Here is a 21,365-nt window from a genome sequence, read left to right on the forward strand (position 1 = left end):
ACTGAACAAGACCAGAGATTACTGGTTGATGTTGAAAGCAGGTGTAGCCAATAGGAAGCGGGTTTGAACCTAGGGTGGGGGAGGCTGCGTGTTTCCGGAAGACGTGGCGGCTCTCGCCTGGGCTGCTTCCCGGCTTCATTCTCTCCACTTCGCTCCACACCCAGGGTACTCCGAGGTGCTGTTGTCGCGGTCCTCATCTCTGCAGCCATGATCTCGTTAACGGACACACAGAGTAAGCACCTGCCCCGAGGCCCCGCCTCAAGCCCCGCACACACCTTCCTCGGGCTGGGTCTCGCCCGCCTTCCCCTTCGCTTGCCAGGGTCAATGAATGAAGCTCCGCGATGGGGGCGGTGGCCCGCAATACTCAGCTAGCACTGCGGGACCCTGGAGGGCTTCCTGGAGGAGCCGGATGCTGGACTTGCGGCTGCGGACCTGGCGGGAGGGGAGAGTCAGTGGGGTCTGGGGGGACGCCCGAGCTGGGGAGGGGGAGCTTTCGCCAGCGCGCGGGGGTCGCGCCGCTCTCACACTCAGGAAGATGGGCGCTTTGTTCCTGCAGGCGGCCGCGAGAGAAAGTTTGATGCGCGATGCCAGCGGCCCACTCTTGGGGATATTTTTGCACTTGACATACTTGGGGTCCTCTACAAGTTACTCCTGGTTGTTTGGAGGCCGTGTTTTAAATGTCATCCATGATAGGCTCTTTTTGGAAATGTGCTTACGCTTAAATATTTTGAGTATTTGCTGTTTGCCACCACTGGAAGCAACCTTTTAAAAATCCCTTGAAATAGCTTCACTTTTCTACTGGCTGCTGTCTTCCCAATCGTAAACTTTGTGTTCAGTTAAACGACTTCTTTCGTTAAAATTGTATGTTGTGCTTTGTGATATGTTTTATTCTTTTAGCATCTTTCTGTCTGCCACAGAGTTCTCCAGCCTATCTTATCTCTAAGATTCGTATTGCTGTCTGTTTTCTTTCAATATAAAATTTCCAGTTTTCTACCCCTTTTTGTCAGTCTTAATAATTTTGTATTTACATATCTGCCAACCCCGTGCTTCCTGTCTTTTGATGGTAGTGATAGTCTTTTTAATCTCACTTTATCAGCCATGCCTTTTTTTTTTATTCTGTATAACTTACTTGAATTTTAAAGATTTTAAGAACTAAACAGTCTGTTGAAATAAAAAATAGAGCTTCCTTTAAAAATGGCTTATTTTAAAGTGAAGTCGTAAGGTTTGGATTCAAGTCTTGACTAAATTGAACTTCACAAACCTGCTTATAACTCCTGCACACACTGCCACCCCAGGAGAGGTCCCTCCCTTCCTCAGATTGAACTGCGTCTGCGCCGTTGAGTGCCCCTTTTGGTGTACCTGTTCTGATCAGAGAAAATACAGAGTCCTTTTCTGTTTGTAGGTTTTTATGTTTGGGGTGGTTTTTTTTTTTTTTTTTTTTTTTTGGTTTGGTGTTATAATAAAACTACCAATTATATAAAAGCATCTCATATCAGCTTATCATGTGCTTTCATGTAAAATGTGTTCTGTAGTTCTAATAAGAGCCTTGTAAGGCAAAGAGGAATATGTCTCTTGTATAAATTAAGGAAGGCTCAAAAGAAATCCAGTGTATAATCATGAGGAAAGCGAGAGAAACAAGACTGAATCCCAGGCCTGCAGGCTCAAAAATCTTTGTTCTTTTCACTGTACCCTGGTAGCATCTAAGAAGACTTGATGTAAAGTTTATTTGAAATCTATCTTAGAGGGATGAAATTTTCCCATAGCAAAAAATAGTTTCAACAGTAGATATTTATTCTTTAGACTTATGCATTGATTTTTTGAGAGATGGGTAAAATATTCAGAGCCTATTTTCATTATGAGGCAGAACTCTGGTCCTCTTGACTGAAACCCAGAATTTAGCAGAATACTATACATAAATTGCTAGAATTTATTTCTAACAGTACTACTAATTACTCAGAGGAGGTACTTGATCTCTATGTAGTTTTCCTATCTGGTAATACTCCTGAGTCTGTGATTATTACATATATATATTATTTACTTACCCTGTGCATATAGATTCTATTCCATTGAAGTCTTAAGGGGACAAGTGCTAATTTACATCCTTCCAAAAACCAGAATGAGGGGGTTGGGTTGGAATATGGGCAGAATAGGCAGCATTCTCTTCACTTCATTACAGTGGTGAAGAGGAGGAAATTAAACCCTTTGCTGCTCATTTGCTGAATATTTTAAATAGATAATGGATGAGAATACAAAATGATTAGTAGACCAAAAGCTCTTTGGATTTCAACTGGTGTTTGTGTGTGTGTTCAACTGTAGGAATTGGCCATCATTCAAGTGACTTACCAAGATTATTCTGGCATCCCGATTCTGCGAGAGAGTGATCAAGTACTGGTCATAATAAAAAAGCAATTCATGACTTTAAAGGAATTGTATAATCCCCTCCAGTACCCCTCACAAAAAAAACCCACAAAATTTATTGAGGAGGCTGGAGTGGGGCAGTTCCCATGCTACCTATAAATCTTTACTTCATTATGTCACATTGCCTAAATTCTACCATGATGTTGAATTGAGTTCTTTATTATAAATTTTCTCTTTTTGAAAGGGGATAGACAGTGCTGCCTTGAAATATCTTAAATAAGAAATTAAAGTGCTAAGGTGATTGTCACTGGAGTAAGAATATCTCTCCTTATCCAATTTCTACAATAAGGTTTGATTTTAGATAAACTAGTTTTATTAGATTTTTTAAATCAGATTGTGCTTTAAAAACACACATGCATGCGTGCACATGCACGCATGCACATGGGCACGAAGAATGAAATTTTAATAATGCACAAGAAAATACATTTATTTTCAGTCAGTTCAGTCGCTCAGTCGTGTCCAACTCTTTGTGACCCCACGGACTGCAGCACGCCAGGCTTCCCAGTCCATCACCAACTCCCAGAGCTTACTCAAACTCAGGTCCATTGAGTCGGTGATGCCATCTGACCACCTCATCCTCTGTTGTCCCCTTCTCCTCCCGAATTCAATCTTTCCCAGTATCAGGGTCTTTTCCAATGAGTCATTTCTTCACATCAGGTGGCCAAAGTATTGGAGTTTCAGCTTCAGCATCAGTCCTTCCAATGAATATTCAACTGATTTCCTTTAGGATGGACTGGTTGGATCTCCTTGCCGTCCAAGGGACTCTCGAGAGTCTTCTCCAGCACCACAGTTCAAAAGCATCAGTTCTTTGGCACTCAGCTTTCTTTAATCCAGCTCTCACATCCATACATGACTACTGGAAAAACCATAGCTTTGACTAGACAGACCTTTGTTGGCAAAATAATGTCTCTGCTTTTTAATATGCTGTCTAGGTTGGTCATAACTTTTCTTCCAAGGAGCAAGCGTCTTTTAATTTCATGGATGCAGTCACCGTCTGCAGTGATTTTTGGAGCCCAAGAAAATAAAGTCTGTGACTATTTCCATTGTTTCTCCATCTATTTGCCATGAAGTGATGGGACCAGATGCCATGATCTTAGTTTTCTGAATGTTGAGTTTTAAGCCAACTTTTTCACTCTCCTCTTTAGTTTTCATCAAGAGGTGCTTTAGTGCTTCTGCTCTTTCTGCCATAACGGTGATGTCATCTGCATATCTGAGGTTATTGATATTTCTCCCAGCAATCTGTTCCAGCTTGTGCTTTATCCAGTGCAGCGTTTCTCATGATGTACTCTGTATAGAAGTTAAATAAACAGGTGACACTATGCAGCCTTGACGTACTCCTTTCCTGATTTGGAACCAGTCTGTTGTTCCATGTTCAGCTCTAACTTTCTTCTTGATCAGCATACAGGTTTCTCAGGAGGCAGGTCAGGTAGTCTGGTATTCTCATCCCATGTGGACAACTTAAGACTCAGATTAGTAACTCATCCTAGATCACAGAATCGGCAAATGTGGGTGTGTGGAGGGGGACAGGTGTTGGGTGAGAGGGGAGTGGTGTGGGGTTTGGCTAGAATTCAAATCTAGTCTTGAGGCTCCACAGCTTATAACTATAACTTGAGAACCGAAACATTCCACTGCTTTACCCAATGCAATCCAGCAAGAGAGGGTTGCCTCTAACATTTTTGCCGAAACACTAGCAGGTTATTGCCAAATAGTCCCTGATGTGAATGGGTCAAAAAGTCTCAAATTGGCCTTGCTGTCCCATTTTCTCCCCTCCAGTTCTTCCCTAAGCCTATGTGTTCCCAAGCCCTCTGGTTATTAAAGCACTACTTGGAGCTGCCCTCTCACCATCAGAATCGTACCCAGGGAAATAAACATGCTGTTCATGCTGAACAGTGAGGCCAGTTTGAGACTTTTGATGCATTCACGTTAGGGACTATGTGGCAATAACCTGCTAGTGTTTCGGCAGAAACGTTAGAGGCAACCCTCTCTCGCTGGACTGTGCTGGGTAAAGCAGTGGAATGTTTCGGTTCCCATGTTATAGTTGTAAGCTGTGGAGCCTCAAGACTAGATTTGAATTCTAGCCAAACCCCACACCCTCCCCTCCCACCCAACACCCGTCCCCCTCCACACACACACACATATTTGCCGATTCTGTGATCAAGGATGAGTTGCTAATCTGAGTCTTAAGTTGCCCACATGAAACATGGAGCCAGTGATACTTTTTAACCCCCCAGTTTTGCCAAATGAATTAGAACATTTGTGTACACATCTCATTAAATGTAAAACCATATACATTGTCTCTCTTTTTCACTGCAGTTTTTAATAACATAACTGACATTATGTTAGTAACAAGCTGATTATATTAAACTTGAATCACTTAAAGATGCTTCTCCCAGAAGTTCAGCATACCCCAATACCCTTGAGTTTCATTTAATCTGATTTAACTGGGGAGAGGGGGATCCTTTGGGAAGCCGTATGGCTTCATGGTTTAGTACAGGGATTTTGGATTCGAATAGACCTGAGTTCAAATGCTTAACCAAATGTGTGACTTTGGGCAAATGAAGTCAATTCTCTAAACCTCAGTTTCCTCCATCTCTAAGATGATGTAATGATACCTACCTTGCAGTATTACTGGGAGAATTAAGTTCTATAAGAGATGTGAAGCACTTCATAATGGCCAGTTCATGGTAAATTCTCAGTATATAGTATGTGTATTGCCATATAATTTCCTTTCTGAAGAACAAACATCTCGACATGTTTATGTTATCATTAGGACAACTTGTGAAGAAATAGAAATGGGTTGTATTTAAGTATCACAGCTGCCAGTGATTAAAGCTTAACTACTAAATGGTTATTTAATGGAATGTTACTTGCTCATTTGTCCACATTTTTCTCTCAGAATTATATCTGACATCTGAATAGTTATTTTGGTAAATTCTCCTGAAGCATTTAAGCATGTAAGTATCGACCTCCAACTTTCACGAGAATTTATGTCCATAGCATACACTTCCCAGTGTATTTATGGATAGGTACTTTGCTGACAAAGGTCCATATAGTCAAAGCTATGATTTTTCCAGTGGTCATCTGAGAATTGGACCATAAAGAAAGCTGAGCAGCACCGTAGAATTGATGCTTTCCAAATATGGTGTTGGAGAAGACTCTTGAGAGTCCCTTGGGCTGTAAGCAGACCAAACCAGTCAATCCTGAAGGAAATCAGTCCTGAATATTCATTGAAAGGACTAATGCTGAAGCTTCAATAGTTTGGCCACCTGATGCTAAGAGCCAACTGATTGGAAAAGACCCTGATGCTGAGAAAGATTGAAGACTGGAGGAAAACGGGGACTACAGAGGATGGGATGGTTGGATGGCATCACCAACTCAATGGACATGAGTTTGAGTAAGCTCCGGGGGTTGGTGGTGGACAGGGAAGCCTGGTGTGCTGCAGTCCATGGGGTCACAAAGAGTCAGACACAACTGAGTGACTGAACTGAACCTGAAATCTTTTAGTCTTACTTTCAGAGAAAAAGGTAGCTGGAATGGGAGGCATTCATTAACTGTAGATTGAAGTGACGGATGTTGAAGAAGACACATTTAAATTTTCAACTCATTGGAACATTTTGCATGGCTTCAATTTTTAAGGAGCTGTGACTTAGATTTTAGCTTTCTGGAACTGAGGTAACAGATCAGAAATCACTGCTGCATATTTAAAATTGTATTTCCCAAAATATGGCAGTTTCAGTTTGGATCCATTATTTTCTGCAGGTAGTGCTGCTAGGTAAAATAAGGATTGGTGACTGTTTTCCTGCAAGCAAAACTAAAATGAGCAAGGAAGTAATTTCATGGGTTGCACTTTGTAACATTAACAGACTTGTGCAACTGTAATCATAGAAAGTTAAGACTCTTCAGAAGTACAGATAAGTCTAGGGAATGTAAAGGCAGTAAAATGATTAGTTTTAGATAAAGAGTAAATGGAGCCTTAAAAGCTTATACTTTCCACTACTCTATTATACTCAGTACCTAGAACAGTTGCCAACATCTAGGAGTTGATCAACAATTTTTTGTTTCTGAGTGAAGAAGATCCAGAATGTTAATATTAAGTAAAACAGTGTTGGAGAGATGGTTTTAGGACTCAGACTAAATGTATGAATAGGTCGATAGTTGAGAGACACTTGTAGTAGATAAATGCATAATAAACCATCAGGAAGTCAAAGTGATGCCTCACCTTCTGAATATTGACGTTTAGAGGAGACAGCTACTTGAATCTCAGAATCCCTTGTGTTGCCATTGTGAGAAGCAGCGCATAATAGAGTGAAGTCTGTTGTACTGACGTCCTGTTGCATTTCTGGTTGGTTAAGCATTTTAAGAAGAAACTGCAGGTCTTGTGCATATAAATACTAGTCCTGGAACATAAAAGGAGAAGAGGGGACAAAGAGTAAAAGTAAACCCATATACTTATGTCGGAAGCCAGAAGGTTTCTTTGGAGGAAAAAAATTACATAACCAAAGGTTTAGAATCCTGATTCATCTTTCTCTATTATGGGTATGTTTGTGAGAAGTCCTCTGTTTTGATGGCTAACAAACACATGAAAAGATGCTCAACATCACTCATTATCAGAGAAATGCAAGTCAAAACCTCAATGAGGTACCATTACACGCCAGTCAGGATGGCTACTATCCAAAAGTCTGCAAGCAATAAATGCTGGAGAGGGTGTGGAGAAAAGGGAACCCTCTTACACTGTTGATGGGAATGCAAACTAGTACAGCCGCTATGGAAAACAGTGTGGAGATTTCTTAAAAAACTGGAAATAGAACTGCCATATGACCCAGCAATCCCACTTCTGGGCATACACACTGAGGAAACCAGATCTGAAAGAGACACGTGCACCCCAGTGTTCATCGCAGCACTGTTTATAATAGCCAGGACATGGAAGCAACCCAGATGCCCATCAGCAGATGAATGGATAAGGAAGCTGTGGTACATATACACCATGGAATATTACTCAGCCATTAAAAAGAATTCATTTGAATCAGTTCTAATGAGATGGATGAAACTGGAACCCATTATACAGAGTGAAGTAAGCCAGAAAGATAAAGACCAATACAGTATACTAACGCATATATATGGAATTTAAAAAGATGGTAACAATAACCCTATATGCAAAACAGAAAAAGAGACACAGATGTACAGAACAGACTTTTAAACTCTGTGGGAGAAGGTGAGATGTTCAGAGAGAACAGCATTGAAACAAGTATACTATCAAAGGTGAAACAGATCACCAGCCCAGATTGGATGCATGAGACAAGTGCTCAGGGCTGGTGCACTGGGAAGACCCAGAGGGATGGGATGGGGAGGGAGGCGGGAGAGGGGATCGGGATGGGGAACACATGTACACCCATGGCTGATTCATGTCAGTATATGGCAGAAACCACTACAATATTGTAAAGTAATTAGCCTCCAACTAATAAAAATAAATGGAAAAAATAAATAAATAAAAGTAACCTTTCAGAAGATGAAAAAAAAAAGAAGTCCTCTGTTTCATTTAAGGATCAGAAATTCTTCTTTTAAATTTGAGAGTAATTTGTTGATGTTAATTTAATTTGTTACAGTTCATAAAGAATGTCATCACAAGTTAACCTGCGGTGTTGGGGCCCATGTTTCCTTATATGAGTCAAAAGAAAAACTGAAAAATTTTTCCTAGTTTACAGTTACCTGAATGTAACTTCACTTTTGCTCTACCCTTAACTATATGACTTATGTTGCAGAAATTGGAATGGGATTAACAGGATTTGGAGTGTTCTTCCTATTCTTTGGAATGATCCTCTTTTTTGACAAAGCACTACTGGCTATTGGAAATGTGAGTGTTTCAACATATATTTTAGCTACATGCATAGTGAAATTTTAACTTAATACAAATGAATTATTGCCAGGTGAAACTGGGGGAAGATAATTCACTGTTACTCATATGAAGATTCCTGTTACATTTTCTGTTTCCATCAGGGATGAAACTTGCAAGCTTTCTGTTTAAATAAAAGGTAAACACTTAATAAGGTTTTCTAATCCCATAACTGCTTGGTTGAATGTTTTGATATATGATTTACAATAGAGTAAAATCAAGACTACCTCTGAGTAGTTCAAAGTAAATGACTTCACCCCATATCTTGGTAAATTTGTTAATGTTGTTTTGACTTGAAACATCTGAGATTTAACTATTGCTTCAATAGCATAAGATGAAGAGTTCTTAAAAACCACTTCAACCTTTAAAATATATACCTCTATTAATAACTGACCTGCTGAGAAAGGTGTATATATTTTTATTTGTCATGTGTACTCTCTTGTCTATGGTGAAGGCTGTGCAAGAGCCCTAGAAATTAGTAACCCTCCTAAAAACAGTGTTAGTCGCTCAGTCATGTCCGACTCTTAATGCCCCCATGGACTGTAGCCAGGGTCCTCTGTCCATGGAATTCTCCAGGCAAGAATTCTGGAGTTGGTTGCCATACCCTCCTCCAAGGTATCTTCCCAACCTAGGGATTTACCATCTGAGCCCCCAGGGAAGCCCAGTAACCCTCCTAAGAGGGCAATAAAGTCATTGAGTAAGGATGGCATAGTTTTGAAGTGTATATTAATGTTTTAATACACAGTAACATCAACAGCGTTGGCATCTCAGGATGTGAAACGTAAACATTAGGCTTAATAAATATTTGTGTGAAATATTTTTCTCTCAAGTACAGTAATGAAGAAAGGCAAGTGTTTAGGAATAAAACCTGGGAAAACACAAGCTTTTAGTTGACCACCATCTCTTGTCCACTGTCTGAAAACATACAGAATATATTTGAGAAGGCACAGCTGTATTTCATATCAGCTGCTCCCAGACTTCTGGAATTAATAAAACTAGGATCTTCCTCCTGGATTTGTGTGATTTCTTCTGCTACCAAATGGGCCATGTCAGGTTTTCTCCCATCTGAAGGAACGCCTATCAGTCCTGATAAAAGTTTTCAGAACCGGGAGTCCCTTCAGTTGCCATTTTTATGTGCAACTACTGTCTTTTGCCTTGCGGCTCATCTTGCTAATTGACTAAGCTGTTACCATCTAGCTAAACCTGGGGAAACCACTGCAGGTGCAGACACCCATGGGTAATGCCTCATTTGTCTTTGCTTCTCTTTTCTTCATCTGATCACAGTAGAAGAGGGCTGAACAGAGTGGGATGTAACTACCACTTTAACGTGGTCCTGCCTCTTGTGTGCGTTGTGGCCTGCTCTGGCCAGCTGCCCACATTAAAAGCCACATGTTCTAAACATTTATCATATTTGGCTTTGACCTTCCTTTTCGATGCATTTAACTGCTTAACTATGTTGCATTTTCCTTCTCTTGCAGGTTTTATTTGTGGCTGGCTTGGCTTTTGTAATTGGTTTAGAAAGAACATTCAGATTCTTCTTCCAAAAACATAAAATGAAAGCTACGGGATTTTTCCTGGGTGGTGTGTTTGTGGTCCTGATTGGTTGGCCTTTGATAGGCATGATCTTTGAAATTTATGGATTCTTTCTCTTGTTCAGGTAAGGCAACTATTTTATTCCTTCAGTAAACCATTATGTCAGATAATTATTACAGAAACCCAGATGTGTTTATCAAGTGCAGATGATTGCTTGTGTCAGGGTATAAATTAACTTGTAAAGCATTTTTAATGCTATAAATTTACTTTGGTGGCATCTTAAGGCACTCTGTCTCTGTTTGCTATTTTCATCAACCAACCAGTGATAGATCAATCTGGTGTTTTAACATGTAGAACCTGATACTGCACAGTTACTGCCACTTGATGATGCTTTTTTCAGTGCGTGCAGATGTTAAAAAATTTTGGACTAAATACATTATGGGAGGGTTTGATCATTTAATATTTTATGAATGCCACTCACCAAGTAAATAATAGTATGCAATGTGAGAAAACACTTATAAGTAAGGTTGGTTAAATTATTTATTCAAGAAAGGTATATCGTTTGTCTTCTATCTGCCAAGCACCGTATTGCCCACAGGAAACATAAAAACTAAGTGCCAAATCTGCTTTAAGGATCTCTTATTTCTGATTCATGAAATAGACTGTAAAGGTACTGGTAGGATATAGTAGTAATGCGGTTATAGATGTTTATGCAGAATGTTATAGAGCACAACTAAAGAAGGGATCACATCCAGGGAGAGGGAAGAAATGGTAACTGAATTTTGAAGTTGCTTAAAAGTTCAAAATTTTAACAAACTCCTTTCTTTTTACGTGGCTAACAGTCGATTTTGGTGATAGAGAATCTGTTCGTTCTAAGACCTTTTTCTCCCTCTCCCAGGGGCTTCTTTCCTGTGGTTGTTGGCTTTATTAGAAGAGTGCCAGTCCTTGGATCACTCTTGAACTTACCTGGAATTAGATCGGTAAGTAATCCTATATTTAGCAGCATATTTGTTTGAACCATTAAAATAAGTGCTCTCTGGGAGAAAGAATGGTTTGGGAGTTTGGGTTTAGCAGATGCAAACTATTATATTTAGAATGGATAAACAGCAAGATTCTGCTGTGTAGCACAGAGAACTGTATGCAGCATCCTGTGATAAATCATAACAAAAGAATATAAAAAAGAATATATGTATATATATGTATGACTGAATCACTTTGCTTTACAGCAGAAATTAACACAATGTTGTAAATCAACTACAATTTTTAAATTGTTTAAAAATTTTAAAGATAAATAATTGTTCTCTGATGCTCTTTTTAGAAATTTGAGGAATTGATAACATGATTGATACGTTTTATTATGATATAACTGTTGAATCACATACATTGTGGTTACAATGAGTAACAGAAAATAATCATTGCTAAACCTATAAAACCTGAAATTTTGTTTCACTGTATTCACATTTAATGTTGTTTTCCTTTTTTCATGTGACTTGGATTGCTATGCTACCTTTCTCTTTGAGAGTTCAAGGTACCTTTCAATTAACTTTTATAAGATCTCTCATTTTAGAAGCAATAATATAAAAGAACACCATTATTTCTTACAAACATGTTCTCTCTTAGACTGTATCACCAAATGGAGTATGTTGAAACAATTAAATAAAGCGTTGTGATACTGAGTCAGATGATAAAATTCTGTTCCCAGCTCTGTCCACAGTTAGAACAGTCTTGTCAAATCTGTATCTCCAGGGCAGGTCATCAACTTCTTACTGGTGTTTGCAGCTTTGCATAGATGCTTCTAGAGATACTCCGTAGCATGTATTGAATTCTCAAAGAGCTAAAGGATGGCTTTCCCACTAAGGAATAGGTACCACTGTAAGCCTGATCTCATTTCAATTTTAGAGTGAGAATCTTACAGCTCAGATAACCTAGATATTTGAAGTTACCTTTGGAGAGAAAATGTTGCTTTCTCTCCACCTAAATTTGTCATAAAATTCTAATGAATCCATGAGTTCCAGTCACTTATTTGCAATAATATTAAATTTTGGGACCTAGGCTTATAGGGGTATATCCTGATTTCATTTGCATTAATCCCCAAACTCATACAGTAGTCAGTGTTGTTTATACTTAGAATGTCTTTTGAATGTACTAAAACTTCTAGCTATATAGAGTTGTACTTATTAATCATGTCCTTAATTTAAGGATTCTTCAGTATTGCATAAATGGACATTCAGTGCTATAAATTTTTTCTACTATTGCTTCATTAAAATAAATAAGCATTTCTTAATATTATTATTTTATTATTATTAAGTAAAAGTATGAATAGTGAAATAAAGGGTTAAATGATTGCTACATTTTGATAGTATTATAGCCACTTGGGTTATGTAACTTAATATCTTCACTAATTACTTTGTTTCAACATCTGTTTGCATCACCATCTGGAATACTGAAGAAAGCCCAATTGCTTTATATTTGGGGTGGAGGAATCAAAGTAAATAAGCACTTACATTAATGTGTGTTAAAACTTATGTTCTGTAATTATCGATTTATGCTTGCATCATTAAGTCTCTTTTTAATGTCATTGCCACTTACAGTCTGAAGTCCAGAATACACATTTAAAGTATTTTTAGTCAATAGCTGTTGTTAATTATTGAACTTAATGGAGCTAAATCTGTTTGTTCAAAGACTACATAGGCCCAGAAGAGATCCACAATAATGGTCAGTTGAAATAATATTATTGGGTTCATTAATGCATGAATGGCTGACATTTCAGCTTTTTTTTTTTTTTAATTTTTCTTTTGTTAAGCTAGAAGCGTTAGCTTCATTTTATCCAGTTTTTTTAATTCATTGTGTCGCATTTCTCGTGTTGCACTTTTAAAGTCATATGTATAACATGTCATGCAAAAACTCGTAGAAAAAATTTTTTTATACATGTATGTGTCAGAAGATGGTGGTGAGTAGCACTGGATGAATCATTGTCGGTCACACCTTAAATTTCCACAGATCTTACAAAACTGGGCTTTTTTAATCAACATTTAAAGTGTATGTGACATTTTTAAGTGCTTTAGGCTTTCTTTTAACTATCTGTTTTTCTTCTTGCAGTTTGTAGATAAAGTCGGAGAAAGCAACAATATGGTATAACAGCCATTGAATTGAAGACTCATTTAAAATATTGTATTATTTATAAAATCCTTTGAAGAATATTCAGCACAAAATTAAATTACCTGAAATAGCTTGTAATGTTCTTTACAGAAGTTTAAAATGTATAGCCTACAAAGTACCAACAGCAGTTAACAAAGAAGCAATGAAAACAGGCTTCTAACCAAGTCATCTAAGAGGTCAGCAAGCAAACCGAAGGAGGTGAAATCTATGTTACATGTGTATTGAAACTTTTGAAGGCCATTTTTATTATTTTTCCACAATGTGCGAAACACAGCCATCCTTAGAGAACTGTAATCCCTATTTCTTTCCTTTTTATGTTGAAGATGCAAGCATACCCGTAGGCATTTGCTTTTTAGAAGTGTCCACTGCAATGGCAAAACTATTTTCAGTTGCACTCTGTCTCTGAAAATGATGCATGAGTTAGATTGGATTATGTCATTTTAATCTATTAAAACCAGGAAAACCCAGTGTTGATGTATTAATCCCTTTTTTTTTTTTTTTTGGTAAGAATATGATTAAAATAAAACTTTCTTTTTTTTTTTAATAAAACTTTCATGGTTCTTCTGAATCTGAATATTTTAAAACCAGATGAAAATCCAACCTAGATATTCTTTGTTGGAATGTTACAAAGGTCATTCTTTACTAGCTTACAGTTTCTAAGTTACAGCTCACTCAGCACTTTTTCCTTCAGCAACACACTCTGGAAATCCTGATATTTCTTAGGACTCTCATCTGAGCATGTGTATCTTTCATCACGCATGAGCATTTAACAGAAAGCCATCTCGGCCATGAAAGAGTCTGTTACAAAGCTTGTTTCATTGAATGGTGTGTTCTTCAAGATACCAAGCGAGATTTTTCCATGTCATGATCCAGTGTTTCCTTTTATTTTTTTTTTTTTTAATTTTAGCAGTGGTTTATTATTTTGCTTTTCATACATTAAAATAACTACTGGTAATTTTTACTTTAAGATGTAACACGTTATAAGGTTAAACTTACAGTTGTTTTTTTAAGGGCTGTTCACAGAAGCCAATTTTTCCCTTATTTTCAGCTTTTTTCCTAACATAAAAATCAGTATGCATAATGTGTGTTTCATACACTCGCTCTTCATCTTGAGTTTGTGGAGAGAATATCTGAGTTCACACGCTAGAGTTATTTTACCGTAATTAAACTGGCTATAGTTCTGCAAAATGTGACACTACAAAAATGATGTGTTGTTTTCTCCACTGTTGCTGCTCGACAGGCAGTAAGTAGGAAGCTGCGGTGGTTTCCTCAGTAGTAGTTTTCCAAGGAGACACCCTTTTGTAGATGTAGGAAGCCATTTCAAGAGTCATAGTACTATTTGTTTTACTACTAATGATTGTGGTATTTACTCATTTTTTTAACAGTTGCAAAGCTTTTTAATACATAAAATCATAATTGAAATTTGTGATTTTTATTTACAAACGTGTCTACAAGATACATTATTGCCTATGTTATTAGTAGTTAAATCTCTTGATGCACAGGGAAGTCCCATCCTTGCTCATCTAAAGAAAGAACGACTTGGTAGATAGTCTTAACGGTTCAGCCTTGTGGATTACTGTCTTTTCGGTACTGGCATTTGACTTATGACATAATCTGTGAACATAGGTGATATTGACAAAATGAGACTCCTACCTCAATAGTTCATGGAATGATAAGAAACATTTTGTTGTCTAATGTTCTTCAAAAAAGTAGTATCCTCACTTGGAGAGTGTCAAATATCTACATACTTGGGGGACTGACTTATATAAGTTGCCCTGTGGGACTCTGTTATACATATTTTTGACTGACCCATATTATTTACAGTGTCTAGATAAATCTACCTTTTTTAGAGCAAGAACAATATCTGTTAATGTAAGGAGCATCTATATTATTTAACTCCTTTGTAGACATGAATTTCTATCAAAATGTTCTTTGCACTGTAGCAGAGATCTCTTTTTCAACAATCTTGTTTCAGAAAACATTATTAGACAGAAGTGTATAAAGGATGTGATAATCTCCCAATAAGAATGAGAGGCTTGGAGCAGTTTTCAGTTTTATCAGATGTGAATTTGGGACTGCTTGGCAGCATTGTATGTTTCTTAGAACCATTGATGAGGCTCTATTTTTAAACATAACTTGTTTTCTGACAGAAAACACTGTACATCATATTTTCTTCCTTTCCAAAATTAGTCTTCTGTCTGTGACAAAAAAAAGCATCAGTTATTGCTATAAAGGTGGAAGAAAAGGTCTAATACTACTTAGCCTTAAGTGTTTCTGGCATTGTTCAAATCTATTTTCTGTAACAGAAACCTATTTGGAATGTTTTTCTTTTCCCCTTATACATTGTAATTCCTGGAATACTGCTGCTTTTAAAAGTCTCACAGATTATATGATCTAACAATTGAATATTGTAAATACACTTGTCTTACTTCTCAATAAAAGGGTACTTTTCTATTAATTGGTGGTTGTCTCAACTTGGGCTGCTAAAACAAAATTCCACAGACCAATTTACACAACAAATGTTAGTTCTCATGATTCTGGATTCTGGGAAGTCCAAAATGAACATGCTGGCAGATTCAGTTCCTGGAGAGGGCCCTCTTTCTAGCTTGCAGACAGCTGCCTTCTTACTATGTCCTCACATGGCATAGAAAAAGAGAATGAGCTCTCATCTCTCTTCTAATAAAGACACTAATCCCTTCATGAGGAGTCCCATCTTGGTCACCTCATCTAAACCCAACTATCTCCCCAAAGCCCACCCCCAGTGCCATCATGTTGGTGGTTGAGTTTTCAACCTAAAAGTTTGAAGGGAACAAAAATTCAATCCATAACAATGGCCAGATGTATTTTTATTATGAATTATAAAAATCGAGCATTGCACAATAACCAAACTTGTGTTTTAAATTAGCCTCATATGCAGTTTTCTTCTTTATAGAAAGATAATCACATCTTTCATTTCCAAATTGTTCAGTTAGAAATAGACTTCAGGTTAAAAGAAAAAAGTAACTTTAGAAATTGGTGGAGAAATGCTTAATTTTTTTTCTCAGCATGAAAGGAATATATAATATTTAAGTATTCATGACTTAAACTCACTTAATGTCAGCAGTGTTTTGATCATAAACTTTAGTAAGGCCAAAAACCACTGGACAAATTTATCAGTTAAGGTACACAATAAGTTTGTTGCATCTGATCATTAAACCACAAGTCTGGACTATTGTCTGTTGAACTGCAAGTCTTGAATCCATTATTAAATATCCAGTTCATCTTTCTAATAGTGAAGGACAGGGAAGCCTGGTGTGCTGGAGTCCAAGGGTCGCAAAGGGTCAGACGACTTAGGGGCTAAACAACATCTTTCTAACCTTTTCCTCGGCTAAAATGTTCCAGCCTCTGTGTTTCTACTTCTTGTATCTGTGTAGGAGGTTGGACATAGCATCTGCCCCAGATCCTTCAACTGACGCTTTTCCATGGCCTTACCTTTACCAACTAAGACCTTTTAACAGAAAAGGGCAGCTCTATTTGACTAGGCCAAAACAGCTGGCCCTTCCGTGTCCTCTCCTAGACCGTTCCACTTGTTTTGTATTTATATGGTTTTGGGAAAGAGATTCTTGAGCTTCAAAGCTTAAGTAAAGAATGGTAAAGACATTGGCCAACGAGTGGGGAGTTTTATTTTGGACAGTGGGCCTTCTCTGCCCTAAATCTGAAGCTGGTAGCTCTGTGGGGAGTCTTCTTCCACCTCTTTGTGAGACAACTGGCCTATGGAGTCGACTGGCCTTCACAGAGAATAAAGCCAAAACAAAGTAGGGATTAAACCCAGTGACCTCAACATCCAGTAGCAAAATCCTCTCTTCTGTCATCAGAGGTAATTTCTATCTTTGAGTATCTTAATAACCATATTGTCCAGGTAATCTTTCCCAAGATAGGTGCTGTTTGAAAAAGACAAACATTGTATGATACCAGTTATATGTGATTTCTAAAAAAAAAAAAAAAAAAAAAAATTGATACAAATGAACTCACAGAAGAAATAGACTCACAGACATTGAAAACAAACCTATAGTTACCAAAGTGGATGGAGTGGGGAGAAGGTAGATAAATGAGGAATTTCAGGTGAACAAATGCACACTACTATATATGAAATAGATAAACAGCAAAGACCTCCTGTAGAGCATAGGGAACTATATTCAACATTTTGAAATAACTTTTTTTTTATGGTGACTTTTTTTTTCATTTATTTTTATTAGAGGCTAATTAGCTCACAATATTGTAGTGGGTTTTGTCATACATTGACATGAATCAGCCTTGAAATAACCTATAATGGAAAAGAATCTGAGAAAGGTCATATATATATATATATATATATAACTGCATATTAGTTTGCTGTGCAACTGAAGGGCTCTGGGGCTCAGACAGTGAAGAATCTGCCTGCAGTGAGGAGACATAACAGACACTAGTTTGATTCTTGGGTCAGGAAGAGCCCCTGGAGAAGGGAATGGCTACCCACTCCAGTGTTCTTGCCTGGAGAATTTCCTGACACTAATATAACCTGCACCTGAAACTCATATAACATTGTAAATAAGCTATACTTCAATTTTTTAAATGTGTAAATAAAATGTAAACAATTATTTTCTCAAGATAGGTGCGGTTGTGTGTGTGAACACAGTAATCATGGATCTTGTAAGAATGCAGTTTAAACTTTGGGCCCGGGCACCCTGAAGTCTACTGGAAGAATTCAGATAACATCAGTGATGTGGGCAAAATTATCTCCATTAAATATGCCTTTTAAAAAAGTTTCAGAGAGAAAAACAAGTATCATGTATTTATGTATATGGAATCTAGGAAAAAAAAATGGTATAGATGAACATATTTACAGAGCAGGAAGAAAGACCAGACATGAAAGACAAACATTGTATGATATCAGTTATATGTTTTTTTATATACATATCATATATACCATATATATATATATATCATATATCAGTTATATGGTCTTTAAGAAAGACCAGACCAGAAAGAAGGAACATGTGGACAGAGGGATATGGAGGAAGGGGAGGGTGAGATAAATTGGGAGATTGGGCTTGACATATATAAACTACCGTGGGTAAAAAATAGATAGCTGGTGGGAACCTGTTGGACACCGTAGGAAGCTCAGTGCCCTGTGATGACAGGGATGGAATGCCGAGGGGTGGGTGAGTGTGTGTGAGAGGGAGGTTTGAGCGGAAGGGGCTCTGTGAATGCATACAGTTGATTCTCGTTGTAGAGCAAAAACTAACACAATATTATAAAGGAATTACACTCCAATTGTTTTTTTGGGTTTTTTTAATGAGGGAAAAATAGGTTTCGGATCCAGTTTGTCCAATAGCCACTGCCAGGTCATCATGTCAGCAGAATAAAAGGTAATGTTTTTGTATGTCAACTGTTTTTTAATCAAATAAGTAACTTCTTTTTTAGCCCATTTCTAGGTTTAGACCTGTAAAAATCTTTAACTTTTGTGATTTAACAAAAACATTTGATTGGGAGTCAATGCCTTTTTAGAATAAATTTACCTTCTGCCATGTTACTTTTGATAAGACTACAATATTGATAACATGTCAAAGCCACTCTCCTCACTTGTGCATATTATGCTGAAAATGGCAGCTTTGACGTAAAACATCTGGTTATGAATTCATTAGTGAACCTGTTACAGACAAAGCACATTAATTTATTTTTTCCTTAAAATTGTAATTTCAAAACACAGTTTGACTGGCAATTTATTTTCCTGTCCTTCTTTCTAAAACCTTTGTGTGTGTTTGGTATGGAAAGGGGATAAAAGACATTTTAGTTGTCTCTTGCCTGAATGATCAGTCACTTCGGCTCCTTGCGACCCTATGGACTGTAGCCTGCCCGGCTCCTTCTGTCCGTGCGATTCTCCAGGCAAGAATACTGTAGTGGGAGTGGGTTGCTGAGCTCTCCTCCAGGGGATCTTCCCAACCCAGGGGTCAAATCCGCATCTCCTGCGACTGCTGCATTTCAAGCGGATTCTTTACCTGTTAAACCAGCAGGGAAGCCCAGTTGCTTGTTAGGATAACCTAATAACTGGGTTTCAGTTATGAGTTCTTTTAAAATATAGATATAGTCTTCTTTTTTCTATTGCTTTTTCTTTGGAAGTTGCTAAAATCCCTTGAAATTAACTTATAAAATCTGAAAACCTAATATTTAATGTTAAGATTTTTCTCTAGATAAGGTGGTAATATTTTAGTCCTTAGTTTTTATCTTTCTCCTCTCCTAAACAGTAGAAAATACTACATTCATGGTTTTGGCTCTTTCTTGCTTTAATTATTCTTTAAAGGGAGTAAATATTTCTCAAGTTTCTACCTACAAACTCCTTTATATATTTCATTCTCATTTACTAACCAAATCTCCTTTCTGCACATGACCATCAAGTCCAAATGTCAGGTGCCCAAACCCCAATCTCTCTTGCACAAGTAGATAGCATCACCCATCGGAGAAGGCAATGGCAACCCACTCCAGTACTCTTGCCTGGAAAATCCCATGGATGGAGGAGCCTGGTGGGCTGCGGTCTGTGGGGTCTCAAAGAGTCGGACATGACTGAAGCGACTTAGCAGCAGCAGCATCACCCATCAAGCTTCAATCCCAAATCACACTCGTCTGTTCCTTCTCCACACGCCCTGATATTTCTATTGCTAGCCATTCTCCCAGTTATGCGGACTTTAAGCTTTCAAGTTTTTTAGTTTGTGTTATCACTTTTTATACCATCTAAGATTTGCTACTCAAAATGTCCAGAAGTCAGAATAGGATCTATGAGCATCACTTGGGAGTTTATTAGAAATGCAGATTCTCAGGCCCCATCCAATCTATACTGAATCAGAGCACACACTTTAATGAGATTCCCAGATGATTCAAAAACACATTAATAAACACCTTCAGAGCACTACTCTAACATTTAGAAGAAAGAGATCATCTCTCTCATCCACGGGACCTTAGCACATGGTGGCCACTCTGATCCTTGTTCACTGCCTGCCTGTGTGTGTAACTGTTTCAACTAAAGAAACTCTTGATGAAAGTGAAAGAGGAGCATGAAAAAGCTGGCTTAAAACTCAACATTCAGAAAACTAAGATCATGGCATCTGGTCTCATCACTTCATGGCAAATAGATGGGAAACATTGGAAACAGTGACAGATTTTATTTTCTTGGGCTCCAAAATCACTGCAGATGGTGATTGCAGCCATGAAATTAAAAGACGCTTGCTCCTTGGAAGGAAAGCTATGACCAACCTAGACAGCATATTTAAAAGCAGAAATATTACTTTGCCGACAAAGATCCATCTAATCAAAGGTATGGTTTTTCCAGTAGTCATGTATGCAAGTGAGAGTTGGACCATAAAGAATACTGAGTGCCAAAGAATTGATGCTTTTGAACTGTAGTGTTGGAGAAGACTCTTGACAGTCACTTGGACTGCAAGGAGATCAAACCAGTCAATCCTAAAGGAAATCAGTCCTGAATATTCATTAGAAGGACTGATGCTGAAGCTGAAACTCCAATACTTTGGCCACCTGATGCAAAGAACGGACTTATTGGAAAAGACCCTGATGCTGGTAAAGACTGAAGGTGGGAGGAGAAGGGGACGACAGAAGATGAGATGGTTAGATGGCATCACTGACTCGATGGACATGTGTTTGAACAAGCTCTGGGAATTGGCGATCAACAGGGAAGCCTGGCATGCTGCAGTCCATGGGGTTGCAAAGAGTCAGACACAACTGAGTGACTGAACTAAACTGAACTTAATTGGGTCATAGCCCTCTTGCTTTCTCCAAATTCCTTTTTGCAGTTCTCTTCCATATCATCAATTTTTCCTTCTCTGCCAATCATCTCCATCAGCATACAGGTTCTGCAAATGTTCATCAAAAGGAAGCAACAAACCTGGTTGATTTAAGCAAAAGTGGACTTTATTAAAAGGACACTGCAGGTGAATCACTATCTCCTCGGCACTGCATGCAGGAGTCTGTCACTGGCATTGTAGCCAGTATTGCCCACACAAACTTGAGCATCCTACAACCACTGCTGCACCAGAAAGTGCTTCTCCCACTCCCCACTTATCCCCTCCCAGCTCCAGTCTCCATCCAAGCGGGTATATCTGATTGGTGAAGCCTGCATCATGACCACACTCTACCTGATAGGGAGACTGGGAAGGAGTATCTAACATGTTCAGCGTCTACAATAGAGGGAGGACACTGCCTCCCACCAAAAGTCATAATTTATAGTTTAGGGAATTTCAGAAATGTCCTTCAGTGAAAAGGATTCAGATGTTATTGAAAGGTTAAAGAAATAATAATAATCCCATTTCTACCACACTCATTTATCTTTTTTCAAAGT

At 38.1% G+C, this 21,365-nt stretch overlaps 1 protein-coding gene across 2 annotated transcripts; it reads left to right on the forward strand.

Moving 5' to 3' along the window:
• The first annotated feature begins 70 nt into the window (after nucleotides 1-70).
• On the forward strand, nucleotides 71-15,458 carry GOLT1B (golgi transport 1B). 2 transcript variants are annotated; one of them, XM_070453733.1, is made up of 6 exons: nucleotides 71-232; nucleotides 8,178-8,269; nucleotides 9,787-9,965; nucleotides 10,740-10,821; nucleotides 12,524-12,556; nucleotides 12,941-15,458. In XM_070453733.1, exons 1-5 carry the CDS (start codon nucleotides 208-210, stop codon nucleotides 12,530-12,532), a joined length of 387 nt encoding a protein of 128 aa, XP_070309834.1. In that variant the 5' UTR covers nucleotides 71-207; the 3' UTR covers nucleotides 12,533-12,556; nucleotides 12,941-15,458. The 2 variants fall into 2 exon arrangements, with proteins under 2 accessions (XP_070309834.1, XP_020725166.1); XM_020869507.2 differs by lacking the exon at nucleotides 12,524-12,556.
• The last annotated feature ends 5,907 nt before the right edge of the window (nucleotides 15,459-21,365 follow it).

Source organism: Odocoileus virginianus, chromosome 23, assembly GCF_023699985.2.
Source record: "Odocoileus virginianus isolate 20LAN1187 ecotype Illinois chromosome 23, Ovbor_1.2, whole genome shotgun sequence".
In the NCBI taxonomy this organism is placed as follows: domain Eukaryota; kingdom Metazoa; phylum Chordata; class Mammalia; order Artiodactyla; family Cervidae; genus Odocoileus; species Odocoileus virginianus.